This window comes from Nerophis lumbriciformis, linkage group LG21, assembly GCF_033978685.3.
Source record: "Nerophis lumbriciformis linkage group LG21, RoL_Nlum_v2.1, whole genome shotgun sequence".
Lineage (NCBI taxonomy): Eukaryota > Metazoa > Chordata > Actinopteri > Syngnathiformes > Syngnathidae > Nerophis > Nerophis lumbriciformis.
The window spans coordinates 30,511,349-30,527,500 of NC_084568.2; the positions used below are offsets into that span (position 1 = coordinate 30,511,349).

Below are 16,152 nucleotides of genomic sequence, written 5' to 3' on the forward strand. Positions count from 1 at the left end.
TATAGTTATTTACCATAATATGTTACGTTGACATACCAGGCACGTTCTCAGTTGGTTATTTATGCCTCATATAACGTACACTTATTCAGCCTGTTGTTCACTATTCTTTATTTATTTTAAAATGCCTTTCAAATGTCTATTCTTGGTGTTGGGTTTTATCAAATAAATTTCACCCCAAAATGCGACTTATACTCCAGTGCGACTTATATATGTTTTTTTCCTTCTTTATTATGCATTTTCGGCCGGTGTGACTTATACTCCGGAGCGACTTATACTCCGAAAAATACGGTAATTCACAGCAAATGCTGGCTGATAATTGCATTACTTTTACAGTAACATTTACAGTAATGCCTTGTGAAATAACAGTTAATTGCTGTGAAATATAAGGGGACTATTATATAATATACAGCAGTGGTCGCCAACCACCGGGCCACGGGCCGTGGACCGATTGGTACCGGGCCTCAAGAAAAAAAAAAAAAAAAAAGAAAAAAAAATTGTATTTATTTTTTTATTTTTATTAAATCAACATAAAAAAATACAATACATACATTATATATCAATAAAGATCAATACAGTCTGCAGGGATACAGTCCGTAAGCACACATGATTGTATTTCTTTATGACAAAAAAAATAAATACATTTTCAAGAGCTGACCGGTCCGCAGCTACAAAAAGGTTGGGGACCACTGATATACAGTACATATATGTATAATGTTACGGTACATTTTCATTACCGTAAAATGCTGTGAAATCCTGGTAATTTTTTTTACAGTCCTGTATCCATCATCTACACTGTAAAAAACAATTATTGTAAATTTACAACAAATTCTTGGCTAATAATTGCATTATTTTCACAGCAATGTTTACAGTAATTTATTGTGACATAGATGTGAACTGTAGGGGTTATTGTCATTTTTACAGTCATTTGTTGGAATGTTACAGTATTTACTGTGAAAAAATGCTGTGAACTAATTGTAAATGTTCGGTCCAACTACCTGACGCACACACACACACCTCCTGTATGAAGTCACCTCGACTCGTCAATGGTTGGAAAATGGGGGCTGAAGCAGGTTCAAACCTGTCAGGACTATACGCCGCCGGTGCAACCCGCCCTGCACTCTGCCACCTCCTGCCCTCATTCCTTTTCTCTTCCATTCATTGTGACATTTTCTTTCTCTATCTGCCACGTGCCGCCTCCTTCAATCAGCTTTATGTCGTTCTACCAAGTGACAATTCCCCCCCCGGCACCTCCATGGGAATAACATCACCCGTGGCCTTCGCACATCACGCATGCATCCATGACCCGCCTTGGGCATCATCTCTTTCACATAAAAATATATATATTTTTAAAAAGTGATACGTATTGACCATAAAGATGGCTTCTCTGGAGCAGGATTGTTCAAAGTGTGACACAGTGAACCTCCCATCAGACAATGAGAATACCGCCCTGCTCTCTCAATGTACAAACCCCGTTTCCATATGAGTTGGGAAATTGTGTTAGATGTAAATATAAATGGAATACAATGATTTGCAAATCATTTCCAACCCATATTCAGTTGAATATGCTACAAAGATAACATATTTGATGTTCAAACTGATAAACTTTTTTTTTTTTGCAAATAATCATTAACTTTAGAATTTGATGCCAGCAACACGTAACAAAGAAGTTGGGAAAGGTGGCGACAAATACTGATAAAGTTGAGGAATGCTCATCAAACACTTATTTGGAACATCCCACAGGTGTGCAGGCTAATTGGGAACAGGTGGGTGCCATGATTGGGTATAAAAACAGCTTCCCAAAAAATGCTCAGTCTTTCACAAGAAAGGATGGGGCGAGGTACACCCCTTTGTCCACAACTGCGTGAGCAAATAGTCAAACAGTTTAAGAACAACGTTTCTCAAAGGGCAATTGCAAGAAATTTAGGGATTTCAACATCTACGGTCCATAATATCATCAAAAGGTTCAGAGAATCTGGAGAAATCACTCCACGTAAGCGGCATGACCGGAAACCAACATTGAATGACCGTGACCTTCGATCCCTCAGACGGCACTGTATCAAAAACCGACATCAATCTCTAAAGGATATCACCACATGGGCTCAGGAACACTTCAGAAAACCACTGTCACTAAATACAGTTGGTCGCTACATCTGTAAGTGCAAGTTAAAGCTCTACTATGCAAAGCGAAAGCCATTTATCAACAACATCCAGAAACGCAGCCGGCTTCTCTGGGCCCGAGATCATCCAAGATGGACTCATGCAAAGTGGAAAAGTGTTCTGTGGTCTGACGAGTCCACATTTCAAATTGTTTTTGGAAATATTCGACATCGTGTCATCCGGACCAAAGGGGAAGCGAACCATCCAGACTGTTATCGACGCAAAGTTCAAAAGCCAGCATCTGTGATGGTATGGGGGTGCATTAGTGCCCAAGGCATGGGTAACTTACACATCTGTGAAGGCACCATTAATGCTGAAAGGTACAAACAGGTTTTGGAACAACATATGCTGCCATCTAAGCGCTGTCTTTTTCATGGACGCCCCTGCTTATTTCAGCAAGACAGTGCCAAGCCACATTCAGCACGTGTTACAACAGCGTGGCTTCGTAAAAAAAGAGTGCGGGTACTTTCCTGGCCCCGCCTGCAGTCCAGACCTGTCTCCCATCGAAAATGTGTGGCGCATTATGAAGCGTAAAATACGACAGCAGAGGCCCCTGACTGTTGAACGACTGAAGCTCTACATAAAACAAGAATGAGAAAGAATTCCACTTTCAAAGCTTCAACAATTAGTTTCCTCAGTTCCCAATCGTTTATTGAGTATTGTTAAAAGAAAAGGTGATGTAACACAGTGGTGAAAATGCCCTTTCTCAACTACTTTGCCACGTGTTGCAGCCATGAAATTCTAAGTTAATTATTATTTGCAAAAAAAAATAAAGTTTATGAGTTTGAACATCAAATATCTTGTCTTTGTAGTGCATTCAATTGAATATGGGTTGAAAAGGATTTGCAAATCATTGTATTCCGTTTATATTTACATCTAACACAATTTCCCAACTCATATGGAAACAGGGTTTGTACTAAGGTTGTCAAAAAATATATATTTTTGCATGCATCGCGATTCTTTTTTGTAACTATTCTTAATCGATTCCAAATAATCAAAAATAAATTTAAAAAAAACAAAAATCTGTCCTGTCCAGCCACTCAGACAAATCATATTGTTGATGTAGATGATCTATATCTGCTGTTCAGATTTACTTTAGAAAAGACAAGTGTGGGATACTTCTCTTGTTGCCTTATTTGACTTTATTAAATGTTTGGGTAGAATTTTATTAAACCAAACCAGTTTTCTTTCAAGTAATATAGACATATAATATAATATCAGAGCCGTTTGGCTATTTTATGGAGGAATGTAGTTCATCATAAAACTGGCACCCAATGTTGTTAAGAATTATCGATTCTGAATCGAATCGTTACCCCCAAGAATTGAATCGTGTGGTGGCCAAAGATTCAGAGCCCTACCATTCATGGATTTAACGGTAAAAAAAACAGTGGCACCGTGTTTCAATTTACAGCAATTCTGTGTTTAAAAAAATTGGTAAAATTCTGGCTAGATCGATAGATCTTTTCTACACTGCACAAGAACTGTGCAAACACAAAAACAACAGCACAACAAACAGGAAAAGCAACTTGCTATAAGCAAGCTGAAGTGTCTGGGACCATCTCTTGGAGAACTAGACAGTGTCAAAATATTACATTTTACCTTCAATTTTACATTTATGACGACTTAATTACACAACTTCATTATATCTACTGGTAGAAGTAGTTTAATTGAGTCACAAGAGTAAAACCTGATTCTAAAGGGAATACTTAGTCCAAATTGAGCTTGAGACCCCTACCATCCCTTTAACTTTTCGTTATTTTCCTCAAGCTGCTGCACCTGGGTGGGAAGGTCCACTTCACACTTTGAAACCCTTGGCTCTAGAGCAGTGTTTCCACTGTCAAATCCTGATCCGGCTTGTTAATCCACCTTGGGATGTGTGAGTAGGCTGCTAACAGCTACATTGACTACCGTACACTCTGGACTATAAGCCGCTACTTTTTTCCTGCGCTTTGAACCCTTCGGCTTATAAAACGGTGTGGCTAATTTATGGATTGTTCTTCGCTGACGGCCATAATGCTAAAAGTAAAAAAAACAAGCAAATACTACTGTGTTATTGTTTGTGCTATGGTGCTGTCTTTTGAACGAGTTCGTTCACTGCAGGTGCTGCAGTGCCCTTCTGTTTAGACTCGTGCTTTCAACCGGAAGTACAAGTGCCGTTCGGTCTTCTAGTCGTCCATAGCCTTTCTATTTGTATTGATTCTTCATTCATCACTCCAAGCAACGTTTGTAAGTTTTATAATATAACTAAAACAATTCTTACGTACCAAACCGTCCCATGTGTGATGTCTGTAGGAGTGTTTTCATGTATATTTGTACGTGCTATCGTAATGTAATCAAGCTAACATCAGCGAATATGCTAAAACGTTTGCGAGTGTCTGTGTAAGTATTAACTTACAATGGCATTATTTTTGTATTGTTTCAGTTTTGTAAATTCACTAATATGTCACCGTGGAGTTATTGAGTCTGTTTAGTTAATTAAAGAGATAGCTTTCGCAGCTATTGGGTCCATGACGATGACTTCTGTTTTGTTTGATCATCCGTTTTACTGTCGTCTTACAGACACCGTTTGGAAACAATTAAGGTATGTAAATAAATATTTACTAAATATTTCCGTGTAAATAACTCATTTCACAACATTTATACATGCAACTTATATAGAAAAATATTTTCTTCTTCTAAAAGTTAGTGGGTACTACATACGGTGCGCTCTGTAGTCTGGAAAATACTGTGGATAGTGTGACATTATAGCACTACAATACTAACATTTCACAACCGTGAAAAATCAACTTTTGGGTGGGGAGTTTGGGGGGGTTCCAAATGATAATTTTACTTTATAACTCTCGCTGAATGTTCTGAACTCCTGTTTCCATACCAAGGTTTTTCAAGCAGGCATGGATGTTACTCAACTCCCTCTCGCTAACAATTAAAGTCTATCCTAGTTAAGACAGAATCTGCAGCGCCTCTGCTGGTTGTAGCCAAGCAGCGCACCCTGCCTTGCTTCTATCAACAAGTCTGCACGACCGAGCATTCATCATGAGAAAGACTGCAATAGGTCTAGCTCCGCCCTATTAGGGACCGTCCAAAGGAGCCAAAAACAGCAACAGTTGTGCACAGTACTGAACTGAAAATTGGAGGCATGGACTGCGAAGCTGCGACTGAGGCCAGGAGGTCACAGGGGGGCGCCTATAGAGTGGAAAATGAAAAGCCAGCAGCTTTGACACCTCATAAGTCACAATCATATCACCGGCCTTAATAACTCCATGGGCGAGCTGGTGGGGTCCAGCCTGCGTTAGCATCCTGCAAGTGTTCTAGTTGTGTTATTTATATCCTGTGATGAATGGATTTTGATGCCAGGCATGGCAAGCGTGCGTCTTTTCCATCCCATTACATGGTTGGACAGTTGTATTCTTTAATTCAGTTTGATAAACTGATTAGCTACATGTGCTACGTACAGTATATACTCAGGGCATTCAATTCATTGCAACTTGACTGTTGGATTTTTCATAGAAGACGTTTCGCCTCTCATCTGGGCAGGCTTCATCAGCTCACAGACTTAGATTGGTCAGATTCAGTCCGACGAAAACTAGGATGAGATCTGACCGATCAAAGCATAAAAACTTGTCCCATCAGAACTTGCTCATAGGTTTAAATTAGTCAGAGCTAATCCGACTGAAACTAGGACGAGGTCTGACCAATCTAAGTATATGAGTATGAGGAAACTTAGATTGGTCAGATTTAGTCCGAGCATACTTGCCAACCTTGAGACCTCCGATTTTGAGAGGTGGTGGCGTGGTCGGGGCGTGGTTAAGAGGGGAGGAGTATATTTACAGCTAGAATTCACCAAGTCAAGTATTTCATATATATATATATATATATATATATATATATATATATAAATAAGAGAAATACTTGATTTCAGTGTTCATTTATTTACACATATACACACACACATAACACTCATCTACTCATTGTTGAGTTAAGGGTTGAATTGTCCATCCTTGTTCTATTCTCTGTCACTATTTTTCTAACCATGCTGAACACCCTCTCTGATGATGCATTCTGCTTCATCTCCTTGTTGTGTGCGCAGTTGTGCACTGCACTCTCTAAAAGCCCTAGATGTTAATGTCACATATGCATGTACAGTAGATGGCAGTATTGTCCTGTTTAAGAGTGTCACAAGGCAGACGAACTGCTTTACGGTAGACAAAAACGTGACTGCTGTTGTGTGTTGTTGCCGCGCTGGGAGGACGTTAATGAAACTGCCTAACAATAAACCCACATAAGAAACCAAGAACTCGCCCTCGATCATTCTCCAGTTATAACGTCATTGGGCAGGCGCGCTGTTTATATTGTGGGAAAGCGGACGTGAAAACAGGCTGTCGACACGTCACTCAGGTCCGCCTGAATTTCGGGAGATTTTCGGGAGAAAATTTGTCCCGGGAGGTTTTCGGGAGAAGCGCTGAATTTCGGGAGTCTCCCGGAAAATCCGGGAGGGTTGGCAAGTATGAGTCCGAGCTAGTCCAACTAGCTCATATAATTAGATTGGTCAGATATTTTCCGACTAAAACTCGGACTAGATTTAACCAATCATGAGCAGATTTAGTCTTAGTTCTTAGTTTAGACTAGCTCATAGGCTAAGAGTGGTCAGATATGGTCCTAGTTGGACTAACTATCTTCATGAACGGTTCCTAAAACATTTTATTTTCAGCTTTTTCTGCTCTGTTGTCAAATATTTATTTGGTAACCGACTATTTTGGCGAATAATTATGACGTTTATCGTTATTGGTCGGATGAACGCGACCTGAGCGTTCAGACTGCAATATCCAATTTATATCCACAAACGAAAGGGGCCTGGGTTGGATTTGAAAAATTTGGAATTGCACGGTTCACATTGACATGAAAAAACCCAATACAGGTTTGGGCAAAAAAAACAGAATTGACTAGCAGTGTGAACAGGTCTAAGACAAACTGAACAGTCCAGTTGCGATCGATTGAACGCCCTAAGACTACCATGACCTGGATGAATGAGACCATCCATAAACGTGCTATTCTTGCACCGAAAGGGATCGTTTGCTTCTCTGGCCAAAGCATTCGCCACCATGTTTGGAATTAGGGCTGAAAACTATATCAAGATGTAGTTTTTTTTTTATATTGATCGATAATTATTTATACTTTTTATGACTTATTTATTAAGCCTGCCAATAAATACAGTAAACTCAGGTCCAACTTACTAGGGGTGCTATTTATCAGTGGAGAAGATGTCTGGTTGCCAGGGAGGATGAGCACGGCTAAGGTAATAAAACAATTGCGGTATATCTGAAGGTAGATGCAGATTTGAGACACTCCGTGCAGAGAATCCACAGCGAGACAGAAAGACTGCGCAAACAAACTTGGTAGTTGATACTGTTACGCGATTGGCTGTTCGCGTGCCCCTTCCATTGCTCAGTGACACTTGCTGTTCTGTTCTGATTCCCCCCCTAACCCCCACACTGCAAAAAGTCAGTGTTGAAAAACAAGAACAAAAATACAAAAATGAGGGGTATTTTATTTGAACTAAGCAAAATTATCTGCCAATAGAACAAGAAAATTCGGCTTGTCAAGACTTTCCAAAACAAGTAAAATTAGCTAAACTCAATGAACCCAAAAATACCTTAAAATAAGTATATTCTCACTAATAAAAAGTGCATTTTTGCTCAATATGTTGAAAAACATTCTTAAATTAAGTAAATGCTAGTGCCATTATCTTGACATAATGATATGCGCTCGGCATCATGATTTATTTTTTCATGCTTGAAGTAAGAAATGATTACTTTAAAAAAGTAGTTTTATACTTGTGAGTGTTGATGACACAGCTTTGCATCAGTTGATATTCTAGTTTCAAGCATGTTTTACTCAATATAGGTCATACAATCTCAGCAACAAGCTGTAATATCTTACTGAGATCATTTACGACCAAAACCCTTAAAACAAGTAAAACACTCTAACATAAAATGTGCTTAGTGAGAAGAATTAAAATAAGCAAATATCACCCTTACTTGAGATATGTATCTTACTTAGATTTCAGTTTTTGCAGTGCACCTAAAAAAATACATATATTCTATTAAAAAAATTATTTTATATTGACATCAATTATGTGTCTATCGTAGGACTGGGCGATATGGCCTTTTTTTAATATCGCAATATTTTAAGGCCATATCGCGATACACGATATATATCTCAATATTTTGCCTTAGCCTTGAATGAACACTTGATGCATATAATCACAGCAGTATGATGATTCTATGTGTCTACATTAAAACATTCTTCTTCATACTGCATTAATATATGCTACTTTTAAACTTTCATGCAGAGAAGGAAATCACAACTAAAACAATCACTATTTTTTTCATACGGTGTTGATCTGGAAATGTTTGCCTCAGCATTTTGATGGTGTGGGCGTGTGGCACTGAACGGAGATGTTGACGTGCGGAGTACGTAAATATTGTTTTTAATATTGTTGTGCAGCACTTTGGAAACATTTTTGTTGTTTAAATGTGCTATATAAATAAAGTGGATTGGATTGGAGTGAGCACTCTTCATTCACTAGCAGGGGACTTTTCAAATGATGCTACATATTAGCAGTAATGCTACTTTTTATAGCAACGCTTTTGCTCCACACTTGACAAATTACGGTTGTCTGTTCGACATATTCCCACTTGAAGCCAAACCACCGCCAGACGATGGACCGCCTGCTGTTTTTTGGGGGAATTAATTCTTCCTTCATACCAGATTCACACCTTCTTTCGCTCGTATTACCGCTAGCATCACAGCTAACGTTAGCCATGCTGCTACTTCTCTGCTCCGCGAGGGCGTATACGTATGTGACTTATGACGTGACAGTATGTGACGTATGTAGAAGCTGCGCTTGCTGTCTGTGAGGAGACACAGGAAAGAGCGAGTAGAGCATGTAGTTTAATGCCCGCAGCTAAAAGCAACTGCGTGAGAACGTATACTCGATCATACTTGCCAACCTTGAGACCTCCGATTTCGGGAGGTGGGGAGAGGGGGCCAGGGGGGGCGTGGTCGGGTTGGGACAGGGGCGTGGTTGGGGGCGTGGCTAAAATGGGAGGAGTATATTTACAGCTAGAATTCACCAAGTCAAGTATTTCATATATATATATATATATATATATATATATATAAGAAATACTTGACGTTCAGTGAATTCTAGCTATATATATATATATATATATATATACACCGTATTTTCCGCACTATAAGGCGCACCGGATTATTAGCCGCACCTTCTATGAATTACATATTTCATAATTTTGTCCACCAATAAGCCGCCCCGGACTATAAGCCGCGCCTACGCTGCGCTAAAGTGAATGTCAAAAAAACGCTGCGCTAAAGTGAATGTCAAAAAAACAGTCAGATAGTTCAGTCAAACTTTAATAATATATTGAAAACCAGCGTTCTAACAACTCTGTCCCAAAATGTACGCAAATGTGCAATCACAAACATAGTAAAATTCAAAATGGTGTAGAGCAATAGTAACATAATGTTGCTCGAACGTTAATGTCACAACACACAAAATAAACATAGCGCTCACCTTCTGAAGTTATTCTTCATTCGTAAATCCTTCGAATTCTTCGTCTTCGGTGTCCGAATTGAAAAGTTGCGCAAGCGTGGTATCCAAAATGGCCGGTTCCGTCTCGTCGAAGTCATCGGGAGTCAGTGTCGCTGTTGTTCTGTGAATCCTGCCTTCCGGAAAGCTCGGACCACAGTTGTGACTGAAATATCTGCCCAGGCATTTACGATCCACTGGCAAATGTTGGCGTATGTCGTCCGGAGCTGTCTGCCCGTCTTAGTGAAGGTGTGTTCGCCTTCGGAGCTGTGTGAAAAAAGCCACCCGGCCTCTTCGCGTAAACTTCCCTTAACCACTCGCTCATCTTTTCTTCATCCATCCATCCCTTCGAGTTAGCTTTTATGATGACGCCGGCTGGAAAGGTCTCTTTTGGCAAGGTCTTCCTTTTGAATATCACCATGGGTGGAAGTTAGCATGGCAAGCTAGAACCACAGTGAAGGATGACTTCTCATTCCCTGTGGTGCGAATATTCACCGTACGTGCTCCCGTTCCACAGTGCGGTTCACAGGAATATCAGTTGCTGTGAAATACGGTAGTAATCCGTGTGCGGATGGAGAGATTGCGTCTTTTTATGAACCGGATCGCTTAGTAGGAGCCATTTTGTGGTCTTTACAGATGTAAACAGGAAATGAAACGTACGGTGATATCCGCGCGTTTTTTCTTCTTCTTCCGGGGGCGGGTAGAAGAAGAAGCGCTTCCTGTTCTATGGGGGCGGGTGCTTTCCTTGGCGGTTGCTTGCGTAGAAGAAGAAGCGCTTCCTGTTCTACCGGGAAAAAAGATGGCGGCTGTTTACCGAAGTTGCGAGATCGAAACTTTATGAAAATGAATCGTAATAAAGCGCACCGGGTTATAAGGCGCACTGTCAGCTTTTGAGAACATTTGTGGTTTTTAGGTGCGCCTTATAGTGCGGAAAATACGGTATATATATATACATATATATATATATATATATATATATATATATATATATATATATATATATATATATAAAAAATAAATACTTGAATTTCAGTGTTCATTTATTTACACATATACACACACATAACACTCATCTACTCATTGTTGAGTTAAGGGTTGAATTGTCCATCCTTGTTCTATTCTCTGTCACTATTTTTCGAACCATGCTGAACACCCTCTCTGATGATGCATTGCTGTGTGGCACGCACAAAAGTGCTTTCATCAAATGCACTAGATGGCAGTATTGTCCTGTTTAAGAGTGTCACAACATTGCTGTTTACGGCAGACGAACTGCTTTACGGTAGACGAAAAACGTGACTGCTGTTGTTGTGTGTTGTTACCTCGCTGGGAGGACGTTAATGAAACTGCCTAACAATAAACCCACATAAGAAACCAAGAACTCGCCCTCCATCATTCTACAGTTATAACGTGATTGGGCAGGTATGCTGTTTAAATTGTGGGTTAATACTCAAATAAAATATTTGTTATTATGGACCTGAGTCCGCCTGAATTTCGGGAGGTTTTCGGGAGAGGCGCTGAATTTCGGGAGTCTCCCGGAAAATCCGGGAGGGTTGGCAAGTATGTACTCGATATCACGATATAGTCATTTTCTATATCGCACAGAGACAAACCCGCGATATATCGCCCAGCCCTAGTCTATCGCGATATATATTGATATCGTTTTATCGCCCCAGCCCTCTTCTGAATACAGCTCATTTCTCACAGTTAAGAAATTATTTTAAAAAGTAGCTGAGGTTGTAAATATGTCGGAAAGACCGATCTCCAATTTACCCCGATTGAAACAATTGAAATGCGGGTTGTTTATGAGCCTTTTGTATGCTTGTTGGTTGATGTTTTTCTCTGGGGCCATTCAGGGATGCAGCTGTCTCTAGGTTTATGTTGATATCTGCAGGGATTGTTTTTTTGTTTTTTTTCCCTAATTTGTTTTAGTTTAATTATTATTATGTTGTTTTTGTTGTTACGTGTTGGGGGGCTCAGCATTTGATGTGTTTGACTGTTCCTGTCAATTATGTGGCTGAGAACCACATAAACAAATGTTTTTAAAAAAAGTAGCTGAGGTTGTATGATCTTCCTCCCTTGAAAAACAGAAGAGTGAATGCCTCTTGCTTGACATCACAATACAGCGACTGTAAGATGAGTAAAGATAGTTCCTCGCATACAGTGTGATTATCCTGCTGCTAAACACACTGCCCTCATTCTCTCTCTCTCTTTCTCTTGCTTGCTCTGTGTAGGCTTGCGTATGACATGAATGACAAACAGGACCGGCCTTATGCGTGCGGGGCCCCTGGCTGCTCTCAGGTCAGTTGCTTTTTACACCTGCATCATGCGCTAACAGGCAGACCTGTTCTTGCCGGGTGACCAAATGAAGATTGATTTTGTGACGTACAGTCAAAGACGCCACATAAAAAGAAAGTTGCCGTTTTGTGTCATACAGCTGTTGATTTCCTTGTCATGCTGTTGCTGTGCTGCAGCGCTTCCAGTTTGAGGAGCACCTACTCATGCACAGACACAAACATGAGATGACCCTCAGGTTCTCCGCCATCAAGACGGACACTTTTACCGGTGAGGGCGCGACAAAGTGCATGGGGAATTCTTTGTAAACAGTGTAACGCCGTAAAAATCAGATAACAGTCTTCTTCTTCAGATAGTGTACCCGTATCGTGGCGTGCATGCTATCCAACACCAGATAAGAGGAATAGAAGTGAAGTCACCAGCATTAAAAAGGCTACTTTCCATTCAAAACACTACAAGAGATTAAGGTTCTTTTGAGATGACAAATCAGAACCTGTCTTTGTTGTCATGGCTCTGTAACCATAGAAACCACTGTCTGCCTGGACATACTGTAGAGCAGGTGTTCTTCATCTTTTAGAACTCGGGGCCCAACTTTTCCACGACGGAGGACCACTCAAATATTAAAACTGAATATTCGATAATTATATCTTATATCTAACATACTTTTAGTTTACAACCTTGTGTTAATCACAGATATCATCAAGGCTTAGGTCAGGCTGATTACAAAAATAATTTCCCCATTGTGGGATGATAATAAAAAAAAAAAGAAAGTCTATCCATATATACTGCAAAAGAAAGGACTCAAAAACTGATTTAAAAATGTTTCATACAGTTAAGCAGCGCTAAAATAAATACAATCAAACTAAATTAATATTAAATAATAATATATTATATATGTTTCTTCGCTAAAATGTCAATTAAATGAACATTTTTGCACTATGACTAGCGTCAGACTGCTAAAATAAATAAATTCAAGCAAAATTAATAGTAAACAAAAATATTTTACAAGTTTCCTATATAAACAGTCAGTAAAATTTAAGTGTAATGAAAATACAGTTTTACCACTTAAATCATGTTTGCGCTTAAGAAACTTTGAAAATTACTACATTAATAAAATCAATTTAAATTAAATATTTGTACATGTAAATTAAATAAAAAATAAAATAGAAAATATAACACAAGTTTCTTAAATAAACAGTCAGTAAAATTTAAGTGTAATGAAAATACAGTTTTACCACTTAAATCATGTTTGCGCTTAAGAAACTTCGAAAATTACTACATTAATAAAATCAATTTAAATTAAATATTTGTACATGTAAGTTAAATAAGAATAAAATAGAAAATATAACACAAGTTTCTTAAATAAACTGTCAATACAATTCAAGTGAAATGAAAACACTGTTTCACCACTTTAATCATAATTTTGCGCTTAAGAAACTTCTATGACTTTAACAAAATTACTACATTAATAAAATAAATGTAAAAGGAAATATTTGCACATTTAAATAAAAAAATAATTAAAAAAAAGTAATATACAAGTTTCTTAAACGGTCAATACAATTTAAGTAAAATGAAATATCTTCTGTTTGAATGCAGCTGAGATAGGCTCCAGCACCCCCCGCAACCCCGAAAGGGACAAGCGGTAGAAAATGGATGGATGGATGGATGGATGATATTGTCATTACTGCCACAAGTGGTGGAAAAGTGTATTACAGCTGAGTACGTTGCGGTCCATACAGACCACAACTGGCAGCCCAACAATGGGCCCTGGCGCTATGGTTAAGAAAGATTGTTGTAGAGATCGTGAAAATCCCCTTATGATGTTTCTATAGCCCTTCAAGAATCATGCAGAGAATCTCTCCTCAAAACAAAGAGCCAGCTGACCCTTGACCCCTGCATGTTTAGACGGCTTAGAGAGGCAGACTGATGCTATCTACCGTAATAAAAAAAGAGAATTCGAGACTCGGAGATTTGATTTATCAAACAAATAAGCAACCCATGGACAATCTTTGATGACAAATCCTTGTGTTCTTGCATGTAAACAACCCCTCCCCATCTAGACCAGACGCCGACTCCCACCCGGTTTTTGCAGAACTGTGACGAAGTCGGTCTGTTCAAGGAGATTGAGGAGGAGTTTCTGCAGGCGCAAGAAGAGGAGAGGAGCAAACAGGTAACACTTGACTCTGGCTCAAACCTTTGTCCCCTGATTGAGAGTCGAGAGCACTAGCCAACGACTTTAAAGTTGTCAGCCCATTGTCCAGCGCAACTCTTAAGTTTCCCCCCATCGCAAGCATGCACTTGCATTCATTAGACTGATTGAACCTGTTCAGACCTAATGAAATAATTGCAGATTTCTGAATGTAATTTAGAAAACATCCCACATTTTATGGAACATTACCACGGGTTAAACGCGTTCCTACGAGTCTTCTTGACTGACCACAGAACTTTCCTCCAGAAGGTCTTATCTTTGTCCATGTGGTGTGAGATGAAACAAAAATTGAGCTGTTTGGCCACAATACCCAGCAATATGTTTGGAGGAGAAAAGGTGAGGCCTTTAATCCCAGGAACACCATTCCTACCGTCAATCATGGTGGTGGTAGTATTATGCTCTGGGCCTGTTTTGCTGCCAATGGAACTGGTGCTTTACAGAGAGTAAATGGGACAATGAAAAAGGATGATTACCTCCAAATTATTTCAGGACAACCTAAAATCATCAGCCCGGAGGTTGGGTCTTGGGTGCAGTTGGGTGTTCTAACAGGACAATGACCCCAAACACATGTCAAAAGTGGTAAAGGAATAGCTAAATCAGGCTAGAATTAAAGTTTTAGAATGGCCTTCCCAATGACAATGCTGAAGAAACAAGTCCATGTCAGTAAACCAACAAATTTAGCTGAACTGCACCAATTTTGTCAAGAGGAGTGGTCAAAACTTCAAGCAGAAGCTTGTGGATGGCTACCAAAAGCGCCTTATTGCAGTGAAACTTGCCAAGGGACATGTAAGCAAATATTAACATTGCTGTATGTATACTTTTGACCCAGCAGATGATTTGGTCACATTTTCAGTAGACCCATAATAAATTCATAAAAGAACCAAACTTCATGAATGTTTTTTTGTGACCAACAAGTATGTGCTCCAATCACTCTATCACAAAAAAATAAGAGTTGTAGAAATTATTGGAAACTCAAGACAACCATGACATTATGTCCTTTACAAGTGTATTTAAACTTTTGACCACGACTGTATATACACTGAGAGTAAGCGTGGACAACGTTTTTTTAAAAACTGATTCCTGAAAATTATGAATCAGATTACAATCATAACGAGAATCGCGATTCGGATGTGGATGGATGTGAAGCGATCAGGGTGAGGGACGAGAGAAGCGGTGTTTAGTAAAACGTTGCACGCTGAAATCAAAGTTTCTCCCAGAAACCAGCCCTCAAGACTTCAGTTGTCTTGAGGCTCAAGTCAAGACGTTGCAGACGTCAACCTTGAAACAGTCCTCTAAAGCGACCGACGATCTGGAACCCTGGCAGGAAGAATAAGCTATGGTATATAAGATGAATCCTCTTTGATATTCAAGTGATGATATCAGTCAATATGGCAGACACAGGCAGATCTCTGCCTGGGATGTTGAGGGTGGTTTAAGCCAGATTGTTAGGCTTGCTTAAAGACACACTTTCTGAGCAAAACAAAAAGGACTGGGTTGTGTAATTGCAGACTTGGTGGTTGGGCTCTCCAGACACTGGAAGTGTGTGTCCAAGCAATTAAAAAGTTGTGTTCCCTTTAACAACTAGGCCACTCCCACACACCTCAACTACTATTCCTACTGTGTGCTGCATCTGCTGTCTAATGACAAGTCGACACACTTCCACTTGTTTTCTTGCTCCTGCAGACGGTGTCCCACAATGGGTCTTCTTGTATGAATCAGCACCAGCTCAAACCGCAGCTCCATCACCAGCCGCCACCACCGCCACATCATCACGCCCTGCAGCACCCACAGCCCCATGGCCCCCTGATGGGCCCAAGCTGCAGCCTGGCTGCCCAGCAAGCAGTGTCCTCCTTGCAGTTGGGGTCAGTCTGCACCCAGGCCCCTTCCA

The 16,152-nt window shown here is 39.8% G+C and overlaps 2 protein-coding genes across 5 annotated transcripts in view; one reads left to right on the forward strand and one right to left on the reverse strand.

The window, feature by feature from the left end:
• LOC133620856 (juxtaposed with another zinc finger protein 1) overlaps positions 1–16,152 on the reverse strand; it is a 115,231-nt gene that overhangs the window by 47,052 nt on the left and 52,027 nt on the right. The window lies entirely within an intron of this gene.
• LOC133620854 (cyclic AMP-responsive element-binding protein 5-like) overlaps positions 1–16,152 on the forward strand; it is a 40,067-nt gene that overhangs the window by 1,835 nt on the left and 22,080 nt on the right. For 2 of the 4 annotated variants that reach the window (XM_061982463.2, XM_061982462.2), the window contains 4 exons: positions 11,995–12,061; positions 12,235–12,325; positions 14,116–14,225; positions 15,948–16,152. The exon at positions 15,948–16,152 is cut by the window's right edge and continues 16 nt beyond it. In XM_061982463.2, the coding sequence (XP_061838447.1) occupies positions 11,995–12,061; positions 12,235–12,325; positions 14,116–14,225; positions 15,948–16,152 (473 nt within the window). Of the gene's footprint in view, positions 1–11,994; positions 12,062–12,197; positions 12,326–14,115; positions 14,226–15,947 lie in introns of all 4 variants that reach the window. The other 2 variants (XM_061982465.2, XM_061982464.2) reach the window with 2 other exon arrangements.